Below are 10,700 nucleotides of genomic sequence, written 5' to 3'. Positions count from 1 at the left end.
GGGGGGGCGGATAAGAGATCAGACAAGCCGTCCCCCCGCGCCAGCGCCCCTCCCTGCCGCAGGCAGCCCGGGGTCTCCGTCTACACCCCACCCCTTTGCAGGTTCCCGCCCCCACGCCTGCCGCTCGCCCCAGCTCTGCCCAGAGCCTCGGGGGCTCGGAGCTGCAGGTAGGAGCGGGACGAGATCCGGCCGGGCCGGTCCCTCGCGGGCCGGGCGGTCGGGCCACGCGCGCGGCGGGAGGAACGGCGGCGTTAGGACCCGGCGGGCGCCTCGGAGGCAGGGGGCGGGCGGGCTGCAGGGTGGCCGGCTGGAGTCCGCGCGCGGCCCCGCACGAGTTGCGCGGCTGCCGAGCGAGCGGGCGGTATATAAGGGCGGCGGCGGAGCGGCTCGCTCGCTCGCTCGCTCCCGCGCAGCCCATCCCCGGCCGGTCCCCCGGCGCATGGCGCTCCCGGCGGGGGCGGCGCCTCTGCCCCCCGGCCTCCCGCCGCCCCGCCCGCTGGCACGGCGCTGAGGGGGGCGGGCTGGGGGCGGCGCTGCGCCCCGGGGCCGGCCGCGATGCAGCGCGCTCGCCGGGCTCCCCTGGAGGGGGGCGCGGCCGCCCCGGGCTGCTAAGTGCCCCGCCCGGGCCGGAGGGATGGAGCCGGCGGGTCCCTGCCCGCCCGCGCCCGGCCCCCTGAAGGGGCTCCCGGCCAACGACTCCTACCCCGACCGCAACTGCAGCGCGCAGCCCGGCGCCTACCAGGCGGCCACCCCGCTGTCGTGGAAGATCGTCCTCACCCTGGTGCTGGCGCTCATCACGCTGGCCACCATGCTCTCCAACGCCTTCGTCATCGCCACCGTCTCCCAGAGCCGCAAGCTGCACACCCCGGCCAACTATCTCATCGCCTCGCTGGCCGTCACCGACCTGCTGGTCTCCATCCTGGTCATGCCGGTCAGCACCATGTACACCGTCACCGGGCGGTGGACGCTGGGCCAGGTGGTGTGCGACATCTGGCTGTCCTCGGACATCACCTGTTGCACGGCCTCCATCCTGCACCTGTGTGTCATCGCGCTGGACCGCTACTGGGCCATCACCGACGCCGTGGAGTACTCCACCAAGAGGACCCCCCGCCGGGCCGCCGGCATGATCGCGCTGGTGTGGGTCTTCTCCATCTCCATCTCCATGCCGCCGCTCTTCTGGCGCCAGGCGAAAGCCGAGGAGGACTCGGACTGCGTGGTGAACACGGACCACATCCTCTACACCGTGTACTCCACCGTGGGGGCCTTCTACTTCCCCACCTTGCTGCTGATCGCCCTCTACGGCAGGATCTACGTGGAAGCCCGGTCTCGGATCTTGAAGCAGACGCCGGCCAAAGCGGGCAAGAGATTAACCAGGGCTCATTTAATAACCGATTCCCCCGGGTCGTCTTCATCTGTTACCTCCATCAACTCCAAGGCCCCCGAGGCCTCCAGTGAAACGGGGTCGCCTGTGTACATGAACCAGGTCAAGGTGAAGGTCTCCGATGCCCTTTTGGAGAAGAAGAAGCTCACGGCCGCCAGAGAGCGGAAAGCCACCAAGACTTTAGGGATTATTTTAGGAGCCTTCATCGTCTGTTGGCTGCCCTTCTTCATCATCAGCTTGGTGTTACCTATTTGCAAGGACGCCTGCTGGTTCCACATGGCCATCTTTGACTTTTTCACCTGGCTGGGATATCTCAACTCTTTAATCAACCCCATAATCTATACCATGTCCAACGAAGACTTCAAACAAGCTTTCCACAAATTGATGCGTTTTAGATGCGCGAGCTGAACGTTGAATGCTTGGGGGTGGCCAGGGCTGCCCGGCTACCGGCGTGTGTCTGGTCCTACAGGTAGGTGGACTATTCTTACGCTGTTCTCGTGTCGCTGAAAGGCTGCTCTACCGGGAAGGTGAGGCTCAATGCGGAGAATCGTGCAAGCAGGGGTTAGCTTCCCCTCAGAGAGCCGAGTAGGTAACAGTTTCTCCTCTAGCCCTGCGCCTGACGCTGCTGCTTCTGAGTTGCAGTGACCTAGAAACCCCTGGTGGGTCTCTTGGATTCTGCCCTCTAGAGTCCGTGGAGCGCTCTGTTAGGAACTGGAGAGCTTTTGGACATCTCCTTGGGACAGATCTACAACTCGGCAGTCCTTGAACTAGAAGTTTGTCGCCCAGTGAGAACTTTTGGCAGCGAATGTCTCGCTCCGGCTCGCTCGCCCTTTGGTTGCTTTAAGTTAAGACGGGAGGGGATGAGCCCTGTGGACGCTGGAAGGCTCCAGACTTTAGCTTGTACTCGGACGGAGCAGCCGCCTGGAAGATGGGTGGAGGCTAATCACCTCTGACTTGCTTATCCTTGAAACTGGGGATGGGAACGGAGGGAGTGTTGGCTATGAGAACAGCAACCCCGTGGTGTTTGTTTTCCCGCTGCTGTGTGACTTATTTCTGTTTAGCAAGTGTCAAATCACGTCTAACAAATCAAACTAAATTGTACGTGCGGTCGCGCCAGAGCCTGCAAGCTGCTTTTGTTTCATTACTGCTACACGTTTCTGACATTTTGCACATTTAAACTCGTAGCCAACGGCGGCCCAGAAGGAGTGACTCACAACAATCTGCTCTTATCCCACATATTAATGCAATCGTTTAGCCCATATTAATGTTAAACACTTTGGTTTTAAATAAGCCTTTGTTCTCTAATCCAACTCTGCCAATCTGTTTAAACGATAAAAAAGCAGAAGTTAATTCAGAAGCGCAGTGGGATCAGCTAGAAGCTCATCTGATTAAAATGACATTGGGTCCTATTCAGTGAGCCTAGGTGTATCTTTTTTTTTCCCCTGCAGAACTTGTAAAATGCAAAGCATTTTCCCCACCCCACTTGCACTCATTTGCAATAAGATTCTTTCCACTTCGAATTCATTTATCATGTAGCATTATGCACTTTGAGAGACCTGCTCTCTTTCCAGGAATATTTATAATGCAATACAGAGAAAAAAAAAACTACACAACCTGATGTAGCTCGAGTCTCTTCTCTTTGCAAAAATTTAATGAAACAGAGGAGCTACCTGCCTTAGAACAAATAGAGATGGGAATGGTAGACAGTTTCAGCACTTGTAGTTTTTGCTGTGAGCTTTGGAGCTTTTTGGGGCAATAGTTAGATAACTAAGTGCCAGAGTTACCTACTAGTCACTGGGATGAACAAATGTGGCTTCCAAATTTCTATTCCGTATTACACAAAGTGCCAGTGCAGCCCTCTTATTTGCACCTCTCAGGAGACTGATAAGTAGTTCTTTCTCTAGACAGAAAACTCAGAAGGTTTCACTGTGCAATTGGAGCCTGATCCAAAGCCGCCCCCCGCCTCAATCCATTGATTTTTGACATCAAGTTCAACTGGTTTTGGATGTGGCCCTGTTTTTTGAGTGACCCCTAACTTAAGTACACTCTGGGTACCATGCTGCCTTTGTACACGCACAATTCCCTTTGGGTTCAAAGACAATTTTGCCTGAATGAATTTGGCAGGATCCAGATAATTTGAAACAGGATGAATTTTAATATAAACATTAACATTTTATAAGCAGCCTCACTAAATTGTGTCCTCAAGAAGTCTATTTATTTCAGATGTTGAACTGTACCTATACATTATGATGTAATAAGAATACTTCAGTGCCATTTTATGCAGATCAGTTACTGCCTTTTTGACACTAACACTTCTATGATTTTTTTCCCTTTTTGTCTGTAGAATCAAGTTGCTATTGTAAAGACACTTCTTGAACCCCCCGACCCCAGCTGTCAGATCCATGACACTGCAAAGCCATCAATACATACTGCCACCAAAGGGTTCTGCCCTGCCTTTCAGTGTAATGACACTTGTAAGGATGCCGTTCCAAAAATCATGCTTATGTCTTACAAAAAGAGAGCAACTTCAAATCAAGATTTAGAACTCATTAGAGCTCAAAACAAAATTTAAGAAAAAAATATCTATTTTACAGGCTTGCCTTTAACTCTTCTTTTGCAAGTTGTGGGGGTGTGTGTAAGAGTCGTTTGTGTCTGTATTAGCATTGTTATACATATGTGCACCTGTACATTTTTCTTTTCAGTGGAAGTTGTTAACTTTACTATAAAACGGGCAGTAGGAAAACTTCAGCTTTTAAAAATAGGAACATTGAAGTAAATTGTATAAATGACTCCTTGGGCAGAAAACTTATAAGAAATAAAAGTATGCAAAACATTTTGTTTATATTTCAAAACAATAGCAAATACAAATACTGCCATAAGAGTCCTAGACACATTCAGCTGCTTTGCACATGTTGCTGTGCCCTTACCAAATGCTAACTCTTGTATTATAGTTAAACACTTCAACTTAAACAGAAGGGAAAACATAACGTTCTGTGTGCTTTACTCTTAACTGTCGGGGGCTAGGTGGTGTTTGATGTAACTAAAGTTTTCAGGTTTTGTTTCCATTGCACACCTTTACTGCATCAAACACTGGATCATTTTAAAATTTAAATTACTTATCTAGTGGGAAATAGATGAAGCAGTTTGCTTTGTCAGAAGGGCACCTGCACCAAAAAACCCAATAACCCTGGATAAACTGATTTCAGACAGTGGAATAACTCTATTTCATCATCTTATTTCATTTTTTCTTTACTCAGCTAAAACCTTACGGCTACTCTACTTAAGTCCAGCCATCAACATTAAGAGTTTCAGACTGTGGCCACCTGCTGTGATACAAGTGCATTGAGTGTTCCTCCTATGTGTAATTGAAAATGAAATACAAACAATAAAAAGCTTCACTGTGTTCTTAAGAATATTTAGTACCAGTTGTGTTACTAACAAGATAATTTATTAGTTCACTTGGCATTCCCAGTACTGTCCTTATAGGTGAAAATGATTGAGTGAGTCATTCAAGACAGTGATTGATGAGGGCGAAAATTGAGAGCTGCAATCAGTAGTCAGATTTTTAATAGAGTGCTTCAGTTTTGAAACTTCCAGTGTCCTTAAGTATAACTTCTGTTTATTTTCTGTACCATTTCCATTTTTTCGAGTCATATAGATTACATGCTTAATAAAAACAACTTATTACCGTAAAAGCAAACAAAATCTACTTAATCAACCAAGTGACAGTAATTAATGCTCATATTTGAAAAGGAAATATGCTAGACTAGACTTTGTAGGCCTATCAGATAGGACAAGAGAATAGGACTTATCCACACATGCTTGTCAAGACAATCATTTTTAAACAACATAGACTTCAATTCAGCACAAATACCCAAGCCTTCATTTCTTGCACCTCCAAAGCTCCTATTAACAGCAGTAGTGTGGGTGTGCACACATATGTATGTACAGAATACAAAATATAGCCAACAAGTTGCAGCACAGCCAGTAGTCAAAATACATTTGTAAAAAGCTGATAAAATTTAAAACGTTTCCTTAAAACCAAATGTTTAATTTCCAGCACAAGTTTTGAACTGGTGTTCTTTTAATTATTAAAAACACACTTTTTTTTTTAAATTAGGTTTTTTCCCCCAAACACTGGCTGGCTAAAAGTGCTTCAGTACCCCTTTATTATACCTGGTTTTTAATATTTTTGTGAAGATGAAAAAAGACAAAAGCATTTGATAATACTTAGCTCACATGATGTATTGTACCTTTCATTGTCCAAACTTCTTTCATACAATGGGCCAGATCTTGTTCATCCCAACCTGCCACTGATATAGTTTTGAGTCTCCAAAGCAAGGAGGATCAATTCCATGAATACTTAACATCCCTCTGGGAAAGTTAAGGGTTATTATCATTTTTATAGCAAGGAAAAGAGCATATAACTCATCAGATAAAGCCATAAAAGAAATCACTGACAGAGCTAGAATCAGAAGTATGACATTTCTGGTTTTCAGACCACTAGATTAAGCCTTTATTTCCAGAAACTATAGAGCTGACATTAGATACTACTGGCCTCTATTTGTGGTGTGAAAGTTTTGCTAAATAGTTGCAGAGATAATCCATTTTAGAATTATCTGTGTGAATTTATGCCTCATCTTCCTTTGGCCTTCCACCACAAATAATTTTGCTTTATCTGGTAATATTCATGATTAGGAATTCAATCAGGATAGAGATTGCTCTGAATTACTAAAAGCCAGAACCAGGAATCGTGGATTAAAGAGAAACCATTTTAATATGGTCCCTTGTTATGGGATTTCCTATTGGCTGAACTCTGACCATGTATTTCAAACAGTAAACCATTCCCAAAGGAAGACCTACAGAGTGAAAAGGTGCAATACAGTACAAAGTGGCAGTATTCATGAAGCAAAGCGATTCACCAGCAGATTAAGTGTAAGCACCTTTCCCCTCCCACCTGCAAAGACACACAGAGTGAAGTGCAGCTGGAATTAAATTAGGGAAAATACCTAACTTTTCTAGTATATGTGCAAAGGAGAACAGCAGGGACTACTCTTACAGCCTCTCATACAGGATTAAAGAAACTCTGCAGGACTGAAGTTAGAAGAGTAGAGACAGAGGCCACCATACCCAGCATTCATTTCATTCTTCCATACATCTTCTTAGGGAAGGGGTAGTTCAATCAGGAGTTATGGTGTGGATAAGAGCTGGCCTCTTAAAAGGACCAAGGAGGTCCAGGGAGCAGAGTGAAGGGTTTGGTTCAGAAGTGCCAGGGCTCTATGGATTTCCCCATAGATTTTAAGATATTTGCTTGATTAGAGGGTCATTTCCTCTTACTCTTTTGCATGGTCACTAGATCCACTCCCAGGAGAGGATGGGGTAATAAAAATGTTCGCATGGATGAAATGAATCATTCCTCCCTCCCCACTCAGGGCAAAGGAGTCTTAGTCAGTAACTGTCTTTTAACTAGCACCGAGGTGGTTTTTACCTTCCAAAGCTTATGCCTGAATGAAAACGTTAGGCTAGGTCTATGCTGCAGTCGTCCTTCAAAAGACAGTCTTCCGGAAGGTCTCTTTTGAAAAAAAACAAAACAAACAAACCTTCTTTTGAAACACGGCAGCCACACACAAGAAGTGGATTGAAAGAGCAATCTGCTTTGTTGAGAGGGTGGCTGGGCAGTCTGGCCACTCTCTTGACAGAACAGCCAACGGGAAGCTCAGCAAACAGGGCTGCCTGGTGAACTGGACGCTCTGTCTTGTCATAAAAAAGGACCCCCAGAGGGTCTCCATGCATTTTTTTTTCCAAAAGATTCTTTCAAAATATGTGCTGTCCTTCATTTGTGAGAGGAAGAGGGCTGCTGGAAAAAGTGCTACGTTCTGTCGATTCAATATTGAAAGAATGCATTGTGTGTATACAGGTACCATAGGTGTTCTTGAAAAAGGACTGGCTTTTTCAAAATAACCATCTAGTGTAGACATAGCCTTTGTCTTTAATGTGCCACAGGATTCCTTGTAGTTTTTGCAGATACAAACTAACACGGACTACCCTCTGAGACATTAATGGGCAGGTATTTGAAGCTCTTGTCAGTAAATTGCTAAAAAAAGTGTTTAGCACATAGTGTTATCCTTTACATTGTATGTAACAAAAAATCCCCCCTTATGAAATCAGCATGTGTTGCTTTTAGAGACTATCATGATTTTTGCACAGGGCTTGAACATAATAATATGATGTAGTTGAGAAAAAAGAAGAGCGGGGCACTGGGGCCTGAAATACCAGGAGTCTACGAGTGCTACACTTCCATGTCTGAAGATAAGTTGTACATGTGGCAATGATATTATAACATTGCTGGTTGATCAGCATGAAGGTAAAAGGAGACGTGTTTGTGTGTAGCTAGAATAATCATAATTAAGGTGACAGTTTGTAACAGCCTCGCAGCTACCACACTTCTGTATTCGTACATATAAAAAACATTTCCTTCTCTCCCATTTGTCACACAGGCACAGGATATTTAAATCCATGACAAAATCCTCTTCCCTCCCTTAATGCAGTGGCTCTCAACCTTTCCAGATTACTTTCAGGAGTCCAATTTGTCTGGCATAGCCCTCAACTTTCACCTCGATTAAAAACTGAGACATAAAATGACAAAAGTGACACAGCATTTTATTTCTGAAAATCGCTTCCTTTCTGATGTTTACCCATAATTACAAAATAAATCAATAATATAAATATCATGCTTACCTTTCAGTGGCTAGAACAGTAAAACCAAGTCATGGTGTGAATTTTTAGTTTGTGATGACTTTGCTAGTGCTTTTGTATGTAACGAATCATAAAACTGAGCAGATACCTAGAACCGTTGACGTACACTCTCAAAGACCTTTGTATACCTCAAGAGTACCTGTACCCTTGGCCAAGACCCACTGCCTTAATGCACCTATGCAGCAGCAGGGTAACATACAGTCATGGCACTCGTATGAGTGCTAGAAGGGGGCTCAGCTAGTTGCTAGTGCTCTGAGGGGCACATTCAGAGACACAGACTTTATGTCTGTCTAGGTATTTGTAGCCGCCTGATCATCATGTGACCTGAGCATTCCGACCTGGCTTGCAGTCCTTGCTAGAGTTTGTGAGGTAGCATATGGTGCTTACTACTTCCTTATGGGCCAGTAAGGAGTGCTGCAGAATCCTGTGCTGACATCTCCCTACTCCATCCCCGATTCCTGTGAGCCCTCCTACCCTCTGTTAGCAAATTGGTTTCTAGTCCTTCTGGTTCATAGCACTCCCCCCTTGCTGTGAGAGGGCACAAGTTTGCTTTAAATGAGCACTTTTATTCACTGCTCATAAGAAAATCCAGAAAACTCAAGTAATCCCGTAGCTTCAGAGAAGAAGGAGGTTTCCTGGGGAAGAAGGTGAAAAATGGAGGCCATTAACATCACGTGAGAACAAGTGATGGAGTTCAGGTCTTTACATGCAGCTAGAGCTGCCATGGAATTGGAAACGTTTGAATCATGAGGTAAATGTTTGGGGCACATGCTGTATTAATCCAAGTACAGTCATTTTAATCAAGTCTGAAGATGTTGCGGGCCCTGAGGAAAAGGATCAGAACAAACATGAAATGTGTGTTAAAGAAATGGAGCAGGAAGGAATGAGAAAAATCAGACAGCAGTAAACATGCCACTAGGAAGGATTCTAGAGCCATTGATCAATATACAGTAAATATAGCAAGATGACACTCTTGTGATTTTCAGGGCTGCAGAAGACAAAGAGGCCAACAAACATTTGAGAAAAAGGAATTGCTTCCACAGAGATCGAGGGAAATTAGAAGTATGCTCTTAATTTAGCAAGATTCTTAAGTATGTGTTTCATTCTAAGAACGCAAGTAGTCTGTCTGACTTCTGCGGGACCACCCAGGGTACATCTACGCCGCAGTCAAAAACTTGCATCTGGCCCATGCCTGCTGACTTGGGCTTCTGGGGCTGTTTAACTGCAGTGCATGGGCTGGGGCTTGCACTCCAGGCCTCTGTGAAGGAGAAGGGTCCCTGAACTCCAGCCCAGCCAGAGCCCAAATGTCTAAGCCACAATCAAACAGCCCTGCAGACCAAGCCCCATGAGCCCGAACTCAGCCAGAAGGGCCAGCTATTTGTATGTAACTGCAGTGTAGACATGCCCCCACCCACTTTCAGCAAGATGGGTGCTTAAGTACCTTCCTAAATCAGAGCCATAGTGGGCAAATTGTGTGAAAGTTTACTCTTAGGTAAATGTAAGATTAAGAGGTTTGCCTCAGAGATAGAGCAGAAGTCGTGCATGTCTGTTTCTTCACAGAAATGTAAAAAAAGCAGCTTGTAAAGTGTGATGAACCAGCATAAAATGGTGAACAGCTGAGATGCAGCCTTGGTGGATTAGTGTGAAGCAGGAAAGTACACTAGAGATAGTCATGTTGAGGTAAAAGAGTGAGCAGAAATTATAAATATCACTGGATGGAGGTGGCATAACGGGAAAGAGAGTGATGAATAAACAGTTTGGAGTGAGTGGGCAAGCAGTGGCTCTAGCTTTGCAGTGGCTCTTTTCAAAGGCAGCTCTTAAATGAGTTTCATATGACTTTTAAAAATGATATTCCTGAATTACAATAAATAAGGGCATCCAAAACAAGTGCAATGCAGCTGTCTCACAACCAGAAATGCCAGCAGGCCATTGGGCACCTAGGCATAGGAAGAGCAGATAGAAGAGCAACAAAGCAATCTGAGCTTTTTCCATCAACTGCATATTAAGCTTGAAAGACGTAATCTAATACAAGACTCACTAGGGTAGCTGACGATGCGACCTACAGAATAGCACAATTACAGCACTTTTCTGTAGCTGGAGAAGACATATTATAATTCCCCAGAGAGCCCAGAAACCCCTCAGAATCATTTGTAATAGGACAAAAATTCTTCATCATCTTTATCTTTCAAAGCTATGTTTTTCCTATAAAACAGAGTTTGTAGCTGCAGGACATTCTGTAAACAGCCATGTGTTTCAATTTTTAGGCTGAATGGTCTTAGAGAGATCAGGAAAGACATGGATCCTCTGATCAATATTTAAAACAATCCTCTTGTTTTTCTGTAATTCTTTCCCTGTCTAGAACCGAAGCAAAGACAATAATTACAGTGGAAAAAATACTTGATCTGGCCAATTTAGGCATTAATGAACTTTTATTTGGTTTTCTGAATCCATTTAGGACAAGGGAGTTGGGTCAAAAATAGCTCCAGAATTCAAAGTGTTATTTATAAAATCAGATATTCCCTCCCCCCCGGCTACTTCAGGAAATTGCACTATTGGCAGGTTA

The 10,700-nt window shown here is 45.3% G+C and overlaps 1 protein-coding gene across 1 annotated transcript; it reads left to right on the top strand.

The window, feature by feature from the left end:
• Positions 1 to 634: 634 nt before the first annotated feature.
• HTR1B (5-hydroxytryptamine receptor 1B) lies at positions 635 to 1,789 on the top strand. Its single transcript, XM_074988866.1, has one exon. The coding sequence runs from the start codon at positions 635 to 637 to the stop codon at positions 1,787 to 1,789; it is 1,155 nt and encodes a 384-aa protein (XP_074844967.1).
• Positions 1,790 to 10,700: the final 8,911 nt, after the last annotated feature.

The sequence above is a fragment of the Carettochelys insculpta genome, chromosome 3, assembly GCF_033958435.1.
Source record: "Carettochelys insculpta isolate YL-2023 chromosome 3, ASM3395843v1, whole genome shotgun sequence".
NCBI lineage: Eukaryota > Metazoa > Chordata > Testudines > Carettochelyidae > Carettochelys > Carettochelys insculpta.
Note: the sequence above shows the minus strand (reverse complement) of the source record. Positions and strands in the feature narration are given on the sequence as shown.

Excerpts from the sequence above, each read along its gene's own strand:
- HTR1B (XM_074988866.1), top strand. The coding sequence starts at position 635 with ATGGAGCCGGCGGGTCCCTGCCCGCCCGCGCCCGGCCCCCTGAAGGGG.